Source organism: Halichoerus grypus, chromosome 6, assembly GCF_964656455.1.
Source record: "Halichoerus grypus chromosome 6, mHalGry1.hap1.1, whole genome shotgun sequence".
NCBI lineage: Eukaryota > Metazoa > Chordata > Mammalia > Carnivora > Phocidae > Halichoerus > Halichoerus grypus.
The window spans coordinates 168,831,091-168,852,931 of NC_135717.1; the positions used below are offsets into that span (position 1 = coordinate 168,831,091).

A 21,841-nucleotide genomic window follows, 5' to 3' on the forward strand; every position below is an offset into this window, starting at 1 on the left:
CCCCTGCACAGCCCCTGGTGGTCTCCTTCCAAACATGCCTGTTGACCTGGAGCTGGTCACCAACTCCAAAGGCTTTCAGGGCCAGGCAGGTCACACACCTGACCAGGCGGGGTGTAACCTGAGGGGTGGCTCTGGCAGGCTGTCTTGTGTCTGGAGACTCAGGTAGCAGGGACTGAGGTGAACTGGGGTGTCTATGCCCCAACTCAAGGGGGCAGTTCTTCCTTCCTTAAGTCACTGTAGCCTGTGGGAATGCGGGCCCACCTTTCCATTTTTCAAAAGAAGCTAGAAATCCAGATTGTGTGTGTGATTTGTAGATGTTGGCAACTAATCTGAATTTAAGTCAAGGGTAGGCTGTCTTGTCATGGGCGGGCCCAAGGTGTCCTGGGGTTCTCCAGTTTGCTGCCTCGGAGCTACATGAGGGGGCCTTTGAGGTGGAGGAGAGCTGTCCTTACCACGGTATACCCTCTGCCCTCAGGTTCTGGAGGGTATGTGACACAGGCTTCCCATGGAAATGTTCCTGAACCAGCCCTTGATCTGGCCCCTTCTGTTACCTGTTCGAGGCTGTGGGGCCGTGTTTGCTCTGCAGCCCCAAACTTGGGTCATGTGGCCTGTAGGATTACACGAATCCCTCCAGGTGGGAGTGTTGGTTGAATTTTCCAAACTGTTTTGATGTATGGGGATACGAAAGTGAGAGACTCCTGGAGAGTGCAGGGCTCGTGGTTGCCAGAAGACATGGGGACTTCCGTGTGGTCCCAGGGCTGCCTCCCTAGCCCTCTGAGGCAGGGCCTCGCCCATGAGCAGTCGGAGCTGAGGCTGTGGTGCTGCTCAGCCTCCCAGGGCACAGGCTGGGATTGGAGCTCCAAAGCCACGCTCTTTTGGTCTAACTCTCTCCCGCCTTTGTGTTTCTGTGGGCTGGGGGGTTCGTGGAAAGCCCGAGAACTAACTTTTAACCCTGAGTGGGCTCCTTGCCAGTTGAATGACCTTAGTGACAGTGTCTTGGGGAGCCTCAGATTTCACACAGGAGAGCGAACCGTCATCGGAGGGTTTTATTGAGAGAATGAACCAAGTGAAATTCAGCCCGACACAGTGCCCGGCCTTGGGGTGTTCAAGAAGTGTTGGTTCTCATTTCCACTTGAGATATGCAAACAGCTAAAAAACATCTGTGCTTGAAAAATTCTAACTCCTTGAACAAATAAGTCTATCCTTCTGAAAACAAAACAGTGTATGTAATGACCTATGTTAAATGTGTCTTACTGGCCAATTAATCATGTGGTTAAACATTTGCCTAAGGCTGTAAGAAGTCAAATAAGTAGGTCCTAAGGCAAGTAGGAAGGAAGGAATCGTATTCATTCCGAAGTTCTGAAAACATGTAGGACACACAGTGGGTGTTGGGGGCGGGGGGAGGAAGAGGCCCATTGGATGCCCTCGGACACACACCCAAAATGGTGAGATTGGGCCTTGCCTTCACTGTGTATGGGCTTTTTCCCCGAGAAAAGACGAAGTCGTGTGTGTGATTGTGTGTGTGTGTGGTGTGCGTGTCTGTGTCTGTGACTGTGGGTCTCAGCAGCTCAGCTGACCCAGGCTCCCTGGGCAGAGTCTTGAGGAGAACCAGCTCATTCCCTGAGATTGGCCCATTTTCTAGGGTGCCGTGTGTGCCCAGGGTCCCCTAGGCCAGGGTAGTGCTGCATGACCATTTGATGTGGCTGAAGGCCAGGGTAGGTGGGCTGACCGGGGGGTGACTCTGCTTGGCCAGGGGGTGGGCTCCAGTGGTCCAGGATGAGCTACTCTGCCCCTGTCTCTGGAGACAGATCAAGGGGTGGCAAGAGCCTTCCCAAGGTCCTCACTCCTCTTGCGGTCAATGTCTTCCATTTCCCGTAGCTTCTGCAAAAGGCATCAGGGAAAGCTGGGGCTCAGGGAGGGAACTTGAGGAGCCGCTGCTGATGTGAGGCTGGAGTGGACTCCCAGACCTGGGCCGCAGCTGCCCTGTCCACTCAGTCTCCGCTGCGCACTCATGGCCGACCCTCCCCCGCCCCTTCCCTGTTGCTTCTCCTACCTGGGAGATCTCAGCAAGGATGATCCCTCGGTACTGTCTGCCCTGCCCCAGTGCCTCCATGCCAGCCAGGAATTCTTTCCTCTCCTGGATTTCCTTTACCACTAGACGGGGGGAGAAGGGCCGTCCGTGTACAGGGCAGTAGGGGGCCAGCAGGCTCCTGGGATGGGTGGTGGGGGCAACAGGTTGCCTCTCGTGGGGAGAGGAAGCAGTTCTGTGGCCAGTGTTTCTCACTCTGGCCGCAGGTTGTGGGCCCCTCCACACCCCCCACCCCAGCATAAGTGGCCCTTCAGTGGCTTACATTCTTCAAAGCGGTCCGGCTCAGGGGCCGAGTCCTCCTGTTGCACCGGAGGGGGCTTTCTTTTCCGTTCCTCTGAGTCCTTCCCAGTGGCAAAAATATTTTGGAGTCTTCGCTTCTCTTTCTCCAGATCTCCTGTAGGGCCCAGAAACGGCCTCATTAAGGCAGGCAGGGCTCCCCCTTCATCGCATGCTTGCTCCAGGGCCCCCGGGCCACACGGAGCGGGCTTCCGCAAACCGGGCGCCTTCTACCCTGGGCGCCCCTGAGCTTGTGTCAAGACAGGCAGGAAGGGGAAGGGCTGGGGGAATGGAAGTCAGAATCCACACGCGGCTCGGGTGCAGAGCGAGGCTAAGAAAACGTGACTGCCGTGATGGCAGCCTGGGTACCGAGGCTGCAGGGAGCTGTCGGCGGGTCGGGGCCGAGTCACATCGGACACCCAGTAGGGAGGGGGACAAAGGCTCCGTGGAGGAGGCTGGCATGCAGAGGAGCTCTGGATTGGAGCGACTGTGTGACCTTAAAAGAGCAGTGGCCGTGAGACCTGACAGCCAAACGTTCCTCAGGGACGGATGGACTCCAGTTAATCATTACTGAGTTCTAAAAAAACAAAAAAGGATCACCTGACTGGTTTCCCCCGTACCCTGAACACCCCAAGCTAACAAGTGCCAAGGTTCAAGCACATGAGTATACACAGCATGAGAATTCACTGGCCCCCTCGGGGAGGGAGGGGGAATCGGGGCTCTCGAGGCCCTCTCACTTACGGGGGGCTTGAGGCCTGAATGGTTCCCGGCTGTAGGCCCCGCGGGCTTGGCACAAGCTGGCAGGCCGGAGGTGGGGCCGGGCCGCCAGGATGGGAGGCAGGTAGACGGCTGAGGCTGGCTGTTTGGAAGGCAAGACCCTCTGGCTGGATGTTGGGCTGCACCGTAGGGGCAGAGTGTCTCCTCCTGGGGCAGGAAGGTTCGGGTGAGGCGCGGTTGGGGGTGGGAAGCCACCTGGGTTGTGTTGTCTTTTGTTAATTTATAAAAGTGATACTGCCTTGCTACAAGTCAAAGAGTATAGAAGTCTTCCCTTCTGCCCTCTGATCCCCCACCCCCACCCCCACCCCACAACGAGCAATTGGTAGAATTTGGTGGTCTTGTTCCAGACTCTCTGATGTTAATACAAACATGTTCAAAGATATATGTGTGTATATGACCTTCGTGTTTCAAACACTGGATCATACTGTATTATATTCAGTAATAGACCCTTCACTTAACAATTTATCATGGACAACCTTCCAGATCACTCCATTTATATATAACTTATTTTTTATAGCTATATACTAGTTCTTAGAATGGACACATTATTTATTTTATTCAACTAGTCTCCTAATCTCAGAAATTCAAGCTGTTTCCTTCTTCTTTTTTTTTTTTTTTTTACTACTTCAAACAATGCTGCAATAAACATTCTTGTGCATCAACCCTCTATACTGGTGCTTTTATTTCTATAGATGGATTCCTAAAACCTGCTTGGTCCACAGGCAGGGAGGGATGGTTTGGATGGTAATACACACCAGTCCCTCTCAATCGCCCCAAGCCCAGCTCAGAGCAGGCCCCACCCATTGTTTTGATCTGGTTCCCATCTACCTCTTCTACTTTTCCGACCTTGTATCATCCACTCAGCAAAGACATACTGAGCATCTGCTCTGTGCCAGGCCCCGGACACTGGGGGTAAAGTAGTAAAGTAAGACAAAGTCCTGCCCTCAGGGAACTTACATTTGGGGTTGGAGGGGTGTGCGTGATGATTATGTAAAATACATAGATTGTGACAGTACAGGGATGGAACAGAGTATGTCAGAGCAGGATTTACAATTTGACATAGGATAGGCAGGGAAGGCCTCATGAAGAGGGTAACCTTGGAGAGAAGACCCCAAAGGTGAGGAGCTCTGCTGTGCAGATACTTTGGGGAAGAGCATCCCAGGCAGAAGGAACAGCTAGAGCAAAGGCTGTGAGGTGGTAATGTGCCTTGAGGGTCTGAGCAACAGCCAGGAGGCTAGGGTGCCGGGAATGGGGTGAGCAAGACGGGGGATAGTGGGAGTAGAAGTCAGAGGTCAGGGAGGGCAAGAGAAGTATAGGGCCTTGTAGGCCTCTGGAAAGACTGACTTTTACTTTGAGGTGGGAAGCCATCAGAGGGTTCTGAGCAGAGAAGTTACATGGTCCTTTGGCTGCTGATGAAAATACGGTGTGGGGGCCAAGGGCAGAGGTGGTCAGAGTCAGGATATGGTTTGAAGGGCAAGCCGACCCACGCAGATGGGTTGGATGTGGGGTCTGGGAGAAAGAGAGGAGTCGGGCACCTGGGTGGCTCAGATGGTTGAGCGTCTGCCTTCCGCTCAGGTCATGATCCCAGGGTCCTGGGATCGAGTCCCACATCGGGCTCCCTGCTCAGCGGGGAGCCTGCTTCTCCCTCTCCCTTTCTCTCTTTTTTTTTTTTTTTTTAAGATTTTATTTATTTATTCATGAGAGACAGAGAGAGAGAGAGAGGCAGAGGGAGAATCAGGCTCCCAAGGAGCAGGGAGCCCGATGTGGGACTCGATCCCAGGACCCTGGGATCATGACCTGAGCCGAAGGCAGACGCTCAACCATCTGAGCCACCCAGGTGCCCCCCTCTCTCTGTCTCTTATGAATAAATAAATAAAATCTTTAAAAAAAAAAAAAAGAAAGAGAGGAGTCAAGGATGGTTCCGAGGTGTCTGTCCTGAGGGCCTGGAAGCATGGAGTCACCGTTACATCCCACTAACCCTCCCCTTCCCAGAGCCTCTACCTAGAGCCCCACCACACCTTTCCTGCTCTTCTTTGAAGAGATGTTATACTTCCTAGAATGTCCCTCCCGCTCCCTCCACGCCCTATGTCCGCCTGCCCAGGGCCAAGTGCTACTTCCTCTGGCCCATCCTCAGCAGATGATTACAGCCCAAGTAATTCTGGGAGTTCAGGTGAAGGAGAGGCATTTGTGGCTTGCAACGGAATCCAAATGAAGTCGCAAAGCAACAAGTAGCATTTGGTTAAGAGGAGAAAAAAAGAGAGGGGATTCTAGAAGAAAGCTGTCTCAACACCAATGCTTGGAGGCAAGTTTTTAAAAAAGAAAACTAAGGGGGCACCTGGGTGGTGCAGTTGCCTAAGAGTCTGATGCTCGGTTTTGGCTCAGGTCGTGATCTCAGGGTCTTGGGATTGAGCCCCGTGTGGGGCTCTGTTCTGAGCGTGGAGATTCCTCCCTCTCCCTCTGCCCCTCCTCCCATTCTCTCTAAAATAAATAAATAAATCTTTATAAATAAATAAATAAGAAAAAGCAAACTTAGGAGAGTAAAACTGTCCAGCAAACCCGTTCCTTACCTTGGTTTCCCCACTAATCAAATCAGTCCTTTAGTAAATATCCAGCACCTGGGCACTGGGGGTACTGGGGTGAACAAGGCAGACATAGTCCTTGGTCTCCTGGAATTTACTTTTATTGGAATTTCTAGCACCTTCTCTTTGTAGTCATGCGGCAGTGGGCACCAGATTATTTGTGGACTGCTGAGTGCAGAGATGGAGTGATGGGATGGGGATGTGCTACGGCTCCGGGCTCTGACAGCCTGAGTTGTCCTTGTCCCCAACGAGGAGGATCTGACCCCTGTGCTGGCATGGCAGAGCCTGCCCTGGCCACTGCTGGACACGTACTGCCCATCTTTGCCTCTCTGGTTCTCCCTCCCCTTGGCTCCTGTGGCTGCTCAGGGTGTCCTCCCATAAGCACATCCTTCGGCACCTAAGGCCATCACTTCTGGTAGACTCAGTAGAGAAGATTCTGACATTCTCTTCAAGGCCACTTCCCAGGTCTCTGTTCTGATCCATTAAGTGCGGATTCAGTTACATCTCAGGAAGGTAGTGTTCAAGATCTCGGAGAGCACCTTCCTCTCGCACTCACGTCCTTCCACTTTTTGGATTTTCTTCAAAATAACTAATACGGTGGGTGGCCAGAGGTGAGCTGTGGGAAGCCTTTGCACGCTCTTCCTATGTTGGAATTCTGCCAATTGTTTTGTTTCTGCTAGTTAAGCTGTGACTGAATCAAAATATGAGTAAGACACACACACAGTCCTTTCCTCCAGAGACCTCATGTGGTATGTGTATAACAGGAAGGGACAGATGGCAGACATGACCATGCGGAGACTATTTTGGCTGGGCAGGATGTCTCGATTGGGCTGTGATCTCTCGGAAGGCTGGCCAGAGATAGACTGCAAGAGGCTTGTTGTTGTGCTAGGACCCATGTCCTGGAAAGAAGCAAAAGTCCTAAAAGGTCAATTCCCCAGGAGCAGGGATCAGAAATACTCCTCAATTTTTTTTTTGGTATTTTAATTTTTTATTGTTTTTTTTAAAGATTTATTTATTTTTAGAGAGAGAATGGGCGAGAGAGAGAGAGCATAGGAGAAGGGGCAGAGGGAGAGAATCCTTCAAGCTGATTCCCCGTTGGGTGGGAGCCCTCATGGGCTCAATCTCACAGTCTATGAGATCACGACCTGAGCCTAAACCAAGAGTCAGACACTCAACCAACTGAGCCACCCAGGCGCCCCTTCTTTGGTCTTTTTAAATGAGGTCCCTTCCCTACCCCTTAATATGGAAGAGGATTAAAAGTGTGGTCCAGGGTCCCTCTGCCCAGGAAGCCTCTGGACTGCCTCTTACTTTTCATGGTGTCCATGATGTGGCGCTGTTGGAAGTTAGTCAGCTTGGATTCCTTCATCATCACTGCAAAGATGAAGCACCTCTATGAGGTCTCCTGGGTGGCAGGCAGAGCCCTTCATCTCACCCTATTCCAGCGTAAAACTGTATCACCCCCAACCCCATTCTGCACCTGAGTACTCCTTCTCTCGCTTTTTTCTGGAGCACTTACTACCATCAAAATTCTATATATTTTACTTATTTATTGTCCCCTTCCTACTAGAATATTAGCTCCACGAGACAAAGAATTTTTGCTGTTTTCCTTTTTTTTTTTTTAACTGCTGTGTCCTCAGCACTTAGAACAATGTCTAAAGCACATGAAGTAGGTTTAAAATTTTTGCTGTTGTTGAGTGAATGAATGAATGGACAGTATTTATTAAGCATGTGCCAGGGGCTGGAGCTACAGCTGTGAGCCCAAACAGGCAAAATCCCTGCCCTGATGGAGTTCATGGTCTAGAGGGGTAGATGAATATTAATCCAATGGGAGACAACTAAATATCTGACTACAGGTTGTGTTGTCCATTGAAGGAAAAGGTATTTGGTGGTGTGAAAGGGAACCGTTGGTTCCACTGTGGTGGTGGTGGGTGGGGAGGAGATAAGGTTCCTGGGGGAATTGAAAGTGTGGTCTAAGGGATGCACAGGAGCCCATCTCTTTAAAATTCTAATTTCTTTGACTTTTGGCCACTTGCAAGTTGTAGGATCCCTGAACTTTTCTGAACCCCAGGCTTTTTATCTATAAAATGACAATAGCAATTGCTAAGCCACAGGTCATGTAGGGGAAAACAGAGGGTAACTGTTACCACCACTCTTCTGTCCTTTAAACACACTGACCTCTGAGCAGCTCGCAGGTCCCCGGGGTGTAAGTGGCCGGCTTGGGGCAGCGCCAGAACTCTGTTCCTTTGGTCACTGCCTCCACCCTTTCCTGGGAAGCCATGGGAAGGCTCTGAGGAGGGAAAAACGCAATGGCACAACCCCCGTCTCCCAGGTCCAATCTCTGCTCGCGCACCCCACAACGCCACCCAAAGTCTGGGAGCGGGGTTGGAGCCACAGGAGAATCGTGACGTCGCCGTCAATTTCGCGACAGTGCCCTATCCTCCTACCCCGAACAGATACACAGGCAGACCCACACACACGAACGGAGACCTCATCCTGTCCCGACGCCTGCGGCAGGGAAGCGTCTCTGGAGGAAGGGGGCGTTAGGATAGCAGTGGTCCGGACAGGGCCCGTTGGGGGATACGCCAAAATTGAAACCTCACCCTAAAGTAGGACCCCGGCTGGCTGTCCCCCGCCACAGAGAGCGGCTGGGCTCGGGAGACCGTAACCACAGCTCCGCAGCGGCACCGCGCCTGGGCCCCGCACAAATACTGGCAGATCTCGGCGACCAGAGCCGCCGCCAGCTGCTCTGGCTACCATGGTAACGGGCACACGCCTCTCGGCGCGTGCGCACAGTTAGGGCTCCGGCTTGCCTCCCGGAAGTACTTGCCTCTGGGTCACGGCGCAGGCGCAGAGTACGCGAGGCGCCGCGCGGGGCGCAGGCAAGCTGTTTGCGGGTCTCCGCGCGGGTCTTGGGCTCAGAGCCGCGTCGCGTCGGTGCGGGCGTCATGTCAGACAACGAGGACAAGTGAGTGCGGGGGCTTCGGAAAGAGCGGGTGAAGCGGGAGCCTGGGCCGAAGCAGGCTGCGGAGCCAGGCTCGAGGGGCAGTGTCTGAGGGGACTGTGGGTGCTGAGGGGGCTCGGGGGGACTGGAGAGGGAAGGGCGGGGAGCCAGGAGCAGAGACCCGCAGGAGGCTGGGCACGGAAAGGCCCGACTCGAGGGTCCAGAGAGGAGCAGTGAAAAAGGTCTTTCAGCAGACTTCGAGCGGGCCGGGCTGTGTGTTTTGTAATGGGAGTACTGAGGTGAATCCGGCATAGTCCCTGCTCACCGGAGAGGGGACAGGCCCAGAAACAGATAGTACGGGCTCGTGTGAGAGTACGCGGTAGAAGTGTGTAGTATCGAAGTCATCCAGGGGAGAGTGTGGTGAGACCCGGAGGTGGTAAAGGTCTGGAAGGGTTGCAGTAATCTCGGTGAAAGAAGGTAGTGGCTTGGACTGGGGTGACGCTAGTAGCCGTGGTGACAAGTGGTTTTGAATTCTGGATTGATTTCGAAGCTAGGGCGCGAAGATTTCCGGATGTGCGGGATCGGAGGAGAGTCTCTTCTGAAGGTAAAAATAGTGGAATCATCAGCATAAGCATATTAGTCAAAACTAAGAATCAGGTGAGATCACCAGGGGAGTGTTAGTAGGGAAGAGTAGATGGCTGGTGATCGAGTTGTTAGAGCATTCTAGCATTGAGTACTCGTGGGAAAAGAGGGGAAACCAGCAGAGGAGACCGAGATGGAGCAGCCAGTGAGGTGGGGAACCCCAAGAGAGAGGAGGCCTTGCACTCAAGTGAGGAGAGTATATTGAGTGGGGGGGGGGAGTGGGGGAGTGGTCTAGTGTGCCAATTGATAGATCAAGCTAAATGAGAACAAGAATTGTCGATTGGATTTAGCAACGTGGCAGTCGTGAATGAACTTGAGAAGAGTGGTTTTGCAGGAACTGTGGAGGTGAAGGTCTTACTGGAGTGAGATTATGACAGAATGGGAAGAGAGGAATTGGAGACAGGGAAGGTGGGCATCTCTCATGAATTTTGCTTCTAAGAGAAGGATGGAACTAGGGCCCTGGGAGGTATAAGAGAAGTAAATTTTGTTTGTTTGCTTGTTTTTAAAGATTATTTGAGAGAGAGCGAGAGAGAGGTGGGGAAGGGCAGAGAGAGAGAGAGGGAGAGAGAATCTTAAGCAGACTCTGTGTTGAGCGCAGAGCTCCACATAGGGTTCCATCCCTCGACCCTGAGATCATGACCTGAACCGAAACCAAGAGTCAAACGCTTAACTGACTGAGCCAGCCAGGCACCCCTGTTTTTTTTTTAAGATGGTGAAATAACTACATGTTTATACGTTGATGGGAATGATCCACTAGAGAGGGAAACAGTGACGGTGAATGAATGAGTCCTAGCAAAATTTGTGGGCTGATGGGGTATGGATGAAGGAGTAAAATGGAACAGAAGTTTGATTCGCTCATTAACTAGTTATTTATTATTGAGCCCTTTCTACATATCGGATGAGACAGAGATCTCTTCTTTCTTTGATTCTAGTGTGATGCTCCAACTAACTGATCCCTTCTTCTTATACAGTTTTGATGGTGACGACTTTGATGATGTGGAGGAGGATGAAGGGCTAGGTGACTTGGAGAATGCCGAGGAGGTGAGTATTTAGCTGTGGGCTCCCTTCCTCTGCAGCCCAAGCTGCCAAATAAGCGTCGGTGATAATTGCCTGAATGAGTGAGCAGTGTTCCAGTACTGAGTAGTGAAAAAGTCCTACAGGGTGGGCCATAACCTGTGGCTTTTGGGGCAGTTGGTTTGCTGATGGGTGAAATATTATCATTCATTTAGCAAGCATATGTTGAATGTTTATTATGTACTAGGTGCCCAGTGGGCAGGGTTTATGTAAGGAGCCAAGCGGGGGAGTGACCTGGGATAAAGCTGGAGAGGTAAGGGCCCACATCAGGCAGGATTTTCTAGCCTAAAGGCACTGGAAGCCACCAGCAAGTGTTGAGGCAGAGAGTGGCACGATACAGTTTACACTTTAGAAAGGGCATTCTGGCCCCAGCGTGACGAGTGAGTTGGGACGGAGCAGGAGTAAAAGAGACCATTAGAGTCTCTCCATCCAGGTGAGAGACCTGTGGCTTGGACTTGGGTGCTCATAATGTAGGTGATGAGAAAATGGATGAAACATATTTTGGTGGATTGGATACGGAGCTAAGAAAGTGGGAAATGACAAAGGCGACCCCCAGGTTTCTGGCTTGTGTAACCAGGTGGATGGGTTGCTAACTTCATGAAAGACATAGAGCTTTCTGTCCTGTGACTGATGGAGGAAGAACTGCTTTATGGCTCCCATAAAGTGAACGATCCCTCAATTTTTTTAGGCTTGGAAGCCAAAGCCGCCCTTTTTGGTTTTTCTCTTTCTGCATGGCATTCTCAGGTACCTATTCACTGAGTCAGAAACCTCCTCCCCATCCTCCTGGTGCCCTACCATCCCTATTCTGTTGATTCTGCTTCCCACACATGGTCCGGCCCTGGTTCTGTTTCTCCATTCTTAGTGCTTCAGCCTGCTTTAGGTCTTCATTGCTTTTCACTCACTTTGTTGTGGAAATGTGTTACTGGTTTTCCTGCCTTCATTCTCCTGCTATGCTGCTTGATTTGCCATTCTGCTGCCAGAGTGGTCTCTCTTACCTGATGGATTACTACTGGTCTTCCTAGAGGGTTTGCTTCTGCCCTTGCGCTCTGCAGAATATTCTCAACAGAACATCCATAGGGATACCTACTTTTTTTAAAAGATTTTATTTATTTGAGAGAGAGAGAGCGCATGTGCACGAGCAGGGGGGAGAGGCAGAGGGAGAGGGAGAAGCAGGCTCCCCGCTGAGCAGGGAGCCTGATGCAGGACTCTATCCCAGGATCCTGAGATCATGACCTGAGCTTAAGGCAAATGCTTAACCGACTGAGCCACCCAGGTGTCGGGATACCTTTAAATCTTAAGTCAAATTGTGTCTCTCCTCTATTTAGAACCCTCATCCAGGGGTTTCCCATCTTATACAGAGTAAGTGCCAAACAGAAGTACAAGGTTCTCCATGCTCTGGCCACCTGCTTTCTCATCTCTCCTTGCTGTCCCTGCCAGGTCACTCCTGCTCAGGATCTTTGATTACCCGGTTCCCTCTTACAGGAATGCTTTTCCTGTAAATATGCACATCACCTACTGCTCACCTCCTTCAGGCCTTTGTCCAAGTGTCCCCTCAGTGAGGCTTCCCTGACCATCTTATTTAAAGTGGCAATGTGCTCCCCCTCCTCCAACACCCCATCCTGGCACTCCCTGTCTTTTTTTCTGTTTGTTTTTAATTTTACTTATTTTTTATTTTGTTTTTATACTACATATTTTACTTGTTAATTTTGTTTGTTATCTCTTCTCATAACATCAGCTCTATAGGGGAAAGAATTTTTATTTGTCCTACTCTTCTATTTCAAGCACTTAGAACACTATCTGACATGCAGTAAGCACTCAATATTTGTTGACTTAATTCTTTGTTGTTTTTAAAAGTTTATCTATTTATTTTAGTAATCTCTACACCCAACGTGGGGCTCTAACTCACGACCCCAGGATCAAAAGTCACATGCTCTACCCACCAAACCAGCCAAGTGCCCCTAATTATTTATTATAGAATTTACTCTCCTGCCTAAAACGCTGTGCTCACCTTTTGCTCTAATCATACTTCACAACTAGTACATTCTCTCCCACCCCTGTGCTTTTATGCATGCAACTTGGCCTGCCAAGAATGCCCTTCTCTTCCTCATTGGCTTGGCAGCTCCTACTCATTCTTCTTAAGTAGCTCAAGTCTCATCTCTGGATTGTCTTTCTAACCCCCAGCTTCTTGTTAATTTTGTTGCACACTTGCATCCCTTTGTGTAGTACCTGCTGTTTTGTTTACGCACGTCTCCTCTCCTGACTGAATTCTTTTTTTTTTTTTTTTAAAGATTTTATTTATTTAATTGACAGAGAGGGAGAGACAGTGAGAGAGGTAACACAAACAGGGGGAGTGGGAGAGGGAGAAGCAGGCCTCCCGCCGAGCAGGGAGCCCGATCGATCCCAGGACCCCGGGATCATGACCTGAGCTGAAGGCAGTCACCTAACCAACTGAGCCACCCAGGCGCCCCTCTGACTGAATTCTTTGAGAGCAGAAATGCTTAGCTTGCTGTCTTATCACCCATTATTATGATGTTTGGCACATGACAAATGCTTGATAGGTAATTGTTGAATGCATGTGAATGTGTGTATATTTCTGCCGTCACTTTGACTTTTTAGCCACTTGACCTATTGATTCAGTTACCTGTCTGAAAGATGGAGTGCTTTCTCCTTGCCTCCTTAGAGAGATTTGTTGTCTGTGCTCAAGGACTTTGCATACAGCTAATGTTCTGGGACCACCCCATCTCCAGGCTGTCTGCTTCTCTCTTCTGGGTGAGGCAGCTGGCTCTGGAATCCCAATCATGGTTCTTCTCTTTCACTAGGTCTGAGACTTTGGCCAAGTTAGCTTCCACTCTGAGCCTCTGAAATGGGCACTGTCACCCGTACCGTGTAACGTTACTGTGAGGACTAAATGAGGTGTCACTAACTACAGCAGCGTGAGCACTGGATGTAATAAGCGATCGTGGTAGCGGTGATTGTCATCGTTGTCATCATCATCCTCCCCCGCAACCCAGAACATACTCCCTGAGACTTTCCGTCTTTTCTGTCTTGGTGTCCAGGAGGGCCAGGAGAATGTTGAGATCCTCCCCTCTGGAGAGCGACCACAGGCCAACCAGAAGCGAATCACCACACCGTATATGACGAAGTATGAGCGAGCACGTGTACTCGGCACCCGTGCCCTCCAGATCGCGTGAGTGTATGCCCCTTCATGATCTTTTCCATCGGTCAGGCCATGGTGAGCTTCCGAGCTATTGATGTGGCCCAGCAGACACCTGAAAACACTCTCCCTGCTCTCACGTGCTAAACAAGGCTGGTGCTGTCTCTGTGTGCCAGGCACTATATTAGATTCCTGCCCTCAGGGAGTTTGTGATCCAATGGGAGAAATAGAACATGACCATCTGAGAAGCCAAATAACAGTATAGTAGGAACATAAAAATACAGAACTCGAGTGCCTGTCAGGTTAGTGAAGCAAAACAAAGAAAGAAAGAAGTGTGAATACAGGGAGCCGTAGACCCTTGTGGGCTGGTTAGTCAAGGGGGCTGTGGCAGCACCTGTCTGGCTTAAGGTGGTTCTTGACTCGAGGTAGACTGTGGCCAGCCCCGAGGAGTGGGGATCCCCTCCACGTAGAGGCAGATCAGACCTTTCCTTTCTTCCCAGGTTTGGAGCCAGGTGAAGAATAACAAGATTTAGGAACTAGCCAGTAGACAGGTAGAGATCAAAATGTCCACTGATTGCATATTCACCCTGTCAGCCATAGGCAGTGCAGGCACCCAGGAGCTGTGTCTGCCAAGCCAGGGTTGGGGGTGAACAGACCTGGAAACACCCTCCCTTGTAGGCAGGTGGCTTTGAGAAAGCAGGGACTGTCGACGCTGGGCTACAGGTAACAGCTTTTTCTCCCAGAATCTCCTCTTGGGAGTTATTCCTCCTTCCTGGGGAGGAGTGAGTCGGGGGATAGAGAGGGGCAGAAGTGTTATTGGTTACTCTAATAGAATGTCCTCCCCAGGGAAACACAGGCTGAGGAAATGAACCCCCACCCCAAACATCTTATAAGCTGGTGTGAGAAATGGTGGGTATCTGGAGGAATGGGTGCTTTAAGTAGGGAATAGTGGAAAATTGGCTAGAAAGAAAAGCTGGGGTCAGCTCTGTGGAGTCCTGCATGCTGGAGGAGATTCTAATCTGTGTTTCCTTCTTTGTTTTCAAACAGCATTGGGCTTTATCCTCTCTAGTCCTACGGGGTAAAGATGACCACCGTATCCACTTTGAACAGGATTTTATGGGTGGGCAACACTGTTCCTCATCTTCAAAGTAGTAGACCTCTCTAGCCTGGTGGTACTCCTGGCTGGTCTGGGTGGAATTAGAGCTGCACTCACTATGATAATTTTGATAATTTTTAGGTCAGGATCCTCTGGGTCTGTACCATCAATTATGGTAGCCACTAGCTACATGTGGCCATTTAAGTTAAGTAAAAATTTTTTTTAAGGATTTTATTTATTTATTTGTCAGAGAGATGAGAGAGCGAGCATAAGCAGAGGGAACAGCAGGCAGAGGGAGAAGCAGGCTCCCCACCGAGCAGGGAGCCTGATGCGGGGCTCGATCCCAGGCCCTGGGATCATGACCCGAGCTTAAGGCAGATGCCCAACCGACTGAGCCACCCAGGCGCCCCTAAAAGTTCAGATTTTCAGTCTAATTAGCCACATTTCAGGTGCTCAGTAGCCACATGTGGCTAGGGGCTCCATAATGGATAGTGCTGATAGAGGACATTTCCATCATTGCAGAACATTCCAGTGGACAGCGCTTGTCCAGGCTAAAAATGATCCAGCAGAAAGAATAACTTATAAATTATTTTTCAAACAAGTGAATGATTCTCTGCAAGCTTAAAGTCTTTCAGCATTGAGTGAGGTAATGTGCTTGCACCTGTTGCGGAGGTGAAGCTGACTACAGATGGCCCCAGGCCCCCAGGCCTCCAGGTGTTCGCCGCCTGCTGGGGGGAGATGGCTCACAAAGAACCAGAACCCACAGCAGATGGGCGCTGTGCTTTAAAGAAGGCACGAGGAAGGAGGGAAGGGAGTCACTGTAGGGGTGCCTGGGAGAGCCCAGGATGGGTAAAGGCCGGTGGTTTTGAGGGTATACCAGGTGCCAGAGACAGCACAAGGAGGGGCAGGCAAGGCATGGATTGTGGTGGGGGAATGGCAAGTAGCTGGGCTGGAGAAGGCTGGAAAAGATGTCACCGGTGCCTTGAGTGACAAGTTCAGAAGATCAGCGTGCATTTGGTGGGCAGTGTGGGGCACTCAAAAGTTGGGAGGCAGACATTCAGTACACTACCAAGTCCCAGTGTCCTGCTTTGTTTTGAGAGAGAAGCTTGGTTCAACTTAGTTGGGTCTATTGTGCTCCTTCTATGTAAGGGCTAGGACGCTGTCTGGTGGTTCCCTGATTGCTGTAGGCCCTCGGACAGCCAGGGCTGTATCTTGTCACCTAGTACCAGGCATGGGACCCTGCACCTTGTAGGTGCTGAACAAACATTTCTTGGATTTTTTTTGAAGTCTCACTCTGGTTCATTAGCACCACCTGGCGGCTGATGTTTACCACAGCCATTTCCTGAGGATCATTGCCAAGTTTGTGGGGTCCCTGGTGCAGGACAAAATACCCAAGGGCACACTCATGATTCCCACATTGTATGCACAAGGCTGGATGAATGGACTTGAATTATTTATATCTTGAAAGAAATAAGGTGTACGCAGATCAGGAAATTATTTATATCTTGAAAGAAATAAGGTGTACGCAGATCAGGAAAATAAGGTGTACGCTACATTCTTTAAAGCTTTAAATTTTGGGGAAATTTAAATACTTGAGAGGGGATATGGGGAAAGTTAAACATTTGGTCTCTGCCCCTGGGAAATTTTCAGGCTTTTGGGAGTAACAGAAATCAAAATAATAATAAAATTAGTAAATTACATTGTGTAAACTGGTGGCTTTCAGACTGGCTATGATCACAATCACCTGGTGAGCTTTCAAATGCAGGTTCTCAGGCTTCACTAGAATTTCTATTCAGAGAGTCTGGAGCAGGACCTGAGAGCCTGTATTTTTAGCATGTTCTCCTAGTAATTCTGATGATTGTCGGGTTTGGGATCCATTCGTGTAAACTTGTGTTGAAATCATGAATGGTGGCTTCCTAGAGGAGGTAGGCCTAGAATTGGCATTCCTCCTGTTCATTTTGAGAGCCTCTGCTGCGGGCCGAGTGTTGTATTAGGGTGTGTGGTCCCGGGCCACCAGGTGCTCATGGTCTAATGCAGAAGACTTCAAATAAGCAACTACAGTACAGGGAGATTGAGAAGGGCGCTGAGCATTGCCAGAGTAGGGATTTCCAGGGCAGAGATTGCCAGAGTAGAGAAATGTGAGCCTCTCCCAGGCTTGTAAGGAGAGGAAGAGCTTATAAGAGGATGCAGAAGGGAGCCAGCAGGGTGTGTCCGGGGAACCATGGGAGTTTGGTATGGTGGGAACGTGGGATAAGTATAGGCAAGTACATGAGAAGGTGCTACTAGAAAGGTGAGCAGACTGGGTTCTGCCTGATGGCCGTGGGGTGTCGTGGAAGGGTTGTAAAGAGGTGAGCACCTGACCACAGGCCCTGTGTGGAGGTTGGAAGACCAAGACCCTGAGGGGTGTTGCCTGGATAGAGGAGGAAAATGAGCTGGCTGGGCCCTGAGGCAGGCCTGAGGAGTTGGGTTAGAGCTAGCCTCTGCATGGCCAATCCTTTGTGCTGGAATACTCTGCTGTGGGGGCCAGGCTCAGGAGTCTGTGGAAGGCCCTTGGCAAGCAAGGGAGCTGACAAGAAGAATGTCATATGGCCCAGCGTCGAAAGCCTACATGCGTCCTGTTCACAGTACCTTTCTTAAGTTTATGGATCTTTATTTTTATTTTCTAAAGATTTTATTTATTTATTTGACAGAGAGAGAGTGCACGCACAAGCAGGGGGAGTGGCAGAGGGAGAGGGAGAAGCAGGCCCCCTGATGAGCAGGGAGCCCCATGCGGGACTCGATCCCAGGACCCTGGGATCATGACCTGAGCCGAAGGCAGACGCTTAACGACTGAGCCCCCCAGGCGCCCCCAAGTTGATGGATCTTTAGTTTAGTAATGGGAGGTGTTACAGCATAGTGGGTAGGAGCATATGGGATTCCAGTCTGGGCTCTGCCACTTACTGGCTCTGTGAGCTTGGGCAAATCACTGATCTCTCTGTTCCTTAGTTTCCTCCTCAGTAAAATGGAAATTACAGCAGTCCTCACCTCAAATGAGATCCTCTATGGAAAGAGCTGAGAACAGCATATGGGACTAGGTTAGTCAGTAGTGTTTTCATGTCATTGTAGGCAAGTCAGGGCTCTTTGTCTCCCATTTTTGAGTGAGGATACTGAGATTTGGAGAGAAATTCAGTGTCTCTGGAGGCAAAATTTAAATCCAGTATTCTGGCTCCCACTTGCTTATAGTCACTACGGCAGTGCCCCCGAACCCCTTCCCACCCCCCACGCTTGCCTGCCTCCCTAGAAGGTGACCTTTCTCAGGGAGGACTGGGGTGCTGATCTGATCCTATTTGTGAAGTGAGCACCCCCGCCCCGTCTTCCTGCTGGGCCCTTCTCCCCCAACACGTGTCCCTATACCTACAGGATGTGTGCCCCTGTGATGGTGGAGCTGGAGGGGGAGACAGATCCCTTGCTCATCGCCATGAAAGAGCTCAAGTAAGTCGCCCAGACCGTGGTTCACTGCTGCAGAGCCCTGGGAGGCATCCCTTGGCCTCTCTGCTGCACACCCCCACCCCCACATCCCTGGCTGGGGAGGTGTGATTCTTGTTCCTGTCGGTCCTTAGTTTGTTCAGGAGGCCCACTACGAAGAGGGGTGGGAGGGGAAGGTGAAGGGGGAGGGCTTTAGTGAGCCACGGTCCTCTCCTGTCTGTCGAAATCTCCCTCTTCCTGCTGCCCTTGGCTTTACCAGTATCCCTCCCCGCTTCCTCTTTCTCCCTTAAGCCATAGGATGGCAGAGCCTTTCTGGACCCACTGTCCCACACTCAGGGATGCAGGAACTTTCTTTTTATTGTAATTTCTTGCCCACAGAGTGCCCTCATAGTCCCAAAAGGATGCTGCTAGGACTTCTCTTTCTTGGCATTGTGCACACAGTCTGTCCCATCTGCTGTAGAACTGGGGTCATCAACCCTCATATACTTGTGACTTCTCCCCGCCACAGGGCCCGAAAGATCCCCATCATCATTCGCCGCTACCTGCCAGATGGGAGCTATGAAGACTGGGGGGTAGACGAGCTCATCATCACCGACTGAGCTGGAATCATCTTCCTGCCTGTGCCTCATCCTAGTTTCTATTTTCACATTCTTTATACATGTAAATAATAAACTGTTCAACCTTTCACCCCGCTCTGCCTCCAGCTCTCTGTGATGCCCACTCGCTCCTTCCCTGTTACTGCCCCGCTGCCTGCCGTTTGCGTGGCGCTGTGACCGTCGGCACTGAGGAGCACCAGGGGCCTTACTCCTTGTGGATCCCCCGCATCCCTCCCTCCATCTCCCCGCTCACCAGCGCAAAGGCTGCTGCAGGGAGACACCTCAGCTGCCTTCCCAGCAGACAGACGAGTCTTTGTGCCCAGGGAGCTGGTTGCCACGGAAACCCCCAATTTCCTTTCCAGTGGGGACTGGCTGCAGGGGCTTCTCCCTTCTCAGGAGTATCACAGAGCAGGTCTCATCAAGCCACCCATTGTTTCCTGAGGACCTGCCTCGAGCCTCTTATCGTGGGCTCGGATCCCCTTTCAGGAGCTAGTGCCCCAGCAGGAAGCTTGGGGACGCAGTGATCTCCCGCCCTCCCCAGGCAGAGCCCTGCTGGGCAAGGAAGCAGCTGTAGCAAGGACCGAACACCTGTCCTCACTCTGTCCCCACTCCTAGGCCGCTGTCCTCCATGGTCTTCTGGTCTGCCACACCCATCCCGTCTCCTTCCCCACCTCTGCAGGATGTCCTTTCCCTTCTGTGTAGGGCCCGTGCCCCTCCAAGGCCTTGACTGGGATGATGGTGGGCAGGGAAACAGGGCTCCCGGGTTCCAGGTGTGACATGAAGTCGAGACTGGCGCTTCCTCTGCCCTAGGTTCTGGGTCCTGCTCTCTTCACCCTGCTTTACCCAACCCTCAGTAAGACCAATCCCATTGCTTCCTCCCTCCCTTGAGGGGACAGGGAGAGGGTGTATATTGATACCAACAGAGATAGAGGCAAAGTTGGCTCCCTGAATATTCCAGCCTTGACCTCCATTCTGCTGCCGGCTTCCCTTCCAGGAAGAAGAGGAGTGGGCTTGCCTGACCTCTGCAAGAGGCAGGGCCTCTGGGGTGGGTGCACCATGGACAGTGGGAGTGACAAGTGTCCCCAGGAGTGGGAGGGGTGTCTGCAGCTCTGGAGAAGGGTTAATCCAGGGAGCAGTGGACTCTGCACCCCCTTCCTCCCTCCTCCAAGCCTGTGGAGTCCTTTAATCAAGTAGGGTGCTGAAATTCCAGCTCTGAAATGCCGCCTTTGTGCTGGCGTCCAGGCGGCCGCCCCGGAGTGCGGGGTCACTTTCTCGGCCCCGATTCTCTAAATGGTCTCTTTGTTCCTGCTGGGCCGCTCAGTATCAGATGTGATTAAAGGGAGATGGGGTTTGGGCGGGGGAAGAGAGAAGGGGCTGAGAGAGGGAGTAGGGGGTTAACCCTTAGGGGATAGGGTGTGGGGGAGATGGAGAAAGGGGTGGCTTTCCTCCCATCTCTCCCTTCCCATCCTGCTCCTCTTTCATGGAGTCAGTCCCTTGCTGCTCAGCTGGCTAGGCCTGGGCACAGCCTCTTTAATCCTTTCCAGAAACACCTGGCCCCATCTCTCCACACATGGAACCACTGCCTTACTGAGGCCCAAGCACATCCAGAACCTTAGGTCTAAAGGGGTCAGCACAAGCCAGGTCTTCCGACTTCTCCAAGGTCATTTGTCCTCTCTGGGGCCATTTTACCTCCTCCCATATCCCCATCTCCATCTCTTGAGAGGCAGGGTCCTGGAGGTGTTGGTTTCATCTTGATGTAGCCCCTCCCTTCTGCCCTGCTGGCTCTGTGTCCACAACCCCACTGAGAGCAGGAGCGGTGAACACCTGGAAATGGACTAACAACCTGCTTTGCAGTAGAGGGGAATGGGTGGGTCGTAAAAATTAGGAGCACCTAAGGTTAGTACTCCTTGATCCCTAACAAAATTCTAGAATAGGTTGTTGCGTATTTGAGAACACATAGGTAAATAAAGAGGAGATCCAGGAGCTAGCAGAGTTTCTAAGAATATTGCCACATGAATCAAATTTCCTTTTCTCAAAGGTTAGTAGTCTGGTAGGTCTGGTCTGGTAGGTTGGAGGAATGCGACAGATGCAGCGAATCTTGATTTTAGCAAGTCATCAGGCAGTCTTTCCATGTTGCTATGACGGAGAAGTTTGTACTTGTGGCGATATAGTTAGATTCAAAATTGATTGGACAGTCTTTCCCTAAGAGTGTAGGTAATAGAATTGATGATGGAGAAGTACTTAGTTGTGGATGTGGGCCTGTCTCTTTTCATTTCAACCTTTTTTATTAGTGACTTGAATGAGGTTATTCAAGTTTGCAGATATTTAAAGCTCAGAAGGAGCGCCAGTAAGTTGGATTCAGAATTCCAAGAGTGAGTATAGGTGGGAAAATGGTCAAATGCAACAAGATGAAATCTGTTAAAAATCAGTATAAAATCCTGCCTTTATCCACAACACAACGAAAGAAAACACCAGAAAATAGTTTCTATACAGTTTGGGGTGATCTGACTTGGCAGCAGATATATCTATAAGAACAGGGGTTTGTAGTTACCACTAAGCTTCATGGGAGCCAGTGGTTGTGGCTGAAGTTGGCAGAAGAGCCCACATGACGCAGCTTCCAGATGGGAGTGTGGCCAGCCTGGGGGACTGGGCTAGTTCTTGGTGCTCCCTGCCCCACCGCAGGTCCTGACTAGGCGGTGAGGGGCTGGAGCCCACGGATGAAAGAAATGGATAAGGGAGCTGGGGATGCTGGTCTGGAGCAGTGGAAGAAGCATCACTCCCGATGACAAGCAGAAGTGAGGCCTGCAAGCCATGGGCAGGGTGAAAGAGGTGACAAGCTTTGGAGTCAGCTGGCTGCAGATTCTGGTACCAGTGCTTCTTAGCATCAACCTCTCAGTTTTAGCTGCCCATTTGGAAAATAGGGATGAGTGGACCCACTCTCTCCTGGGCCTGAATGATAATAAAGCGCTCGACAGAGCATTTGGTCAGGGAGCACTCAGGGCACGGGAGCTGTTACTGTCATTAGGAGCCAGGTCTAAGGGAGACTTCCAACCCCAGAGCCATCCATGAGTGGAGCATGACGGTAAAGAGGTTTCCCTCGCCCCTGAGGAGTGGCCTCTGCCCCCGAGCACAGGTTGGAATTCCACCGAAGG

General features: G+C 51.0%; 2 protein-coding genes across 5 annotated transcripts in view; one reads left to right on the forward strand and one right to left on the reverse strand.

Moving 5' to 3' along the window:
- Positions 1 to 1,028: 1,028 nt before the first annotated feature.
- C6H22orf23 (chromosome 6 C22orf23 homolog) lies at positions 1,029 to 8,488 on the reverse strand. Of its 2 annotated transcripts, XM_036102210.2 has the most exons (7): positions 8,322 to 8,487; positions 7,897 to 8,008; positions 7,030 to 7,092; positions 3,107 to 3,289; positions 2,352 to 2,483; positions 2,054 to 2,154; positions 1,029 to 1,881 (listed from the first exon to the last, which is right to left on the reverse strand). In XM_036102210.2, the coding sequence occupies exons 2-7, from the start codon at positions 7,997 to 7,999 to the stop codon at positions 1,810 to 1,812; spliced, it is 654 nt and encodes a 217-aa protein (XP_035958103.1). In that variant the 5' UTR covers positions 8,000 to 8,008; positions 8,322 to 8,487; the 3' UTR covers positions 1,029 to 1,809. The 2 variants fall into 2 exon arrangements, with proteins under 2 accessions (XP_035958103.1, XP_077932741.1); XM_078076615.1 differs by lacking the exon at positions 7,030 to 7,092 and having other exon boundaries at positions 8,322 to 8,488.
- An 8-nt stretch (positions 8,489 to 8,496) lies between these two features.
- POLR2F (RNA polymerase II, I and III subunit F) overlaps positions 8,497 to 21,841 on the forward strand; it is a 75,410-nt gene continuing 62,065 nt past the window's right edge. The window contains exons 1-5 of one of the 3 annotated variants that reach the window (XM_036102212.2): positions 8,529 to 8,686; positions 10,276 to 10,345; positions 13,435 to 13,565; positions 18,028 to 18,099; positions 18,602 to 18,780. In XM_036102212.2, the coding sequence (XP_035958105.1) occupies positions 8,667 to 8,686; positions 10,276 to 10,345; positions 13,435 to 13,565; positions 18,028 to 18,099; positions 18,602 to 18,692 (384 nt within the window). In that variant the 5' untranslated portion in view covers positions 8,529 to 8,666 and the 3' untranslated portion in view covers positions 18,693 to 18,780. Of the gene's footprint in view, positions 8,687 to 10,275; positions 10,346 to 13,434; positions 13,566 to 14,378; positions 14,497 to 18,027; positions 18,100 to 18,601; positions 18,781 to 21,841 lie in introns of those variants that run through there. The other 2 variants (XM_036102213.2, XM_078076614.1) reach the window with 2 other exon arrangements.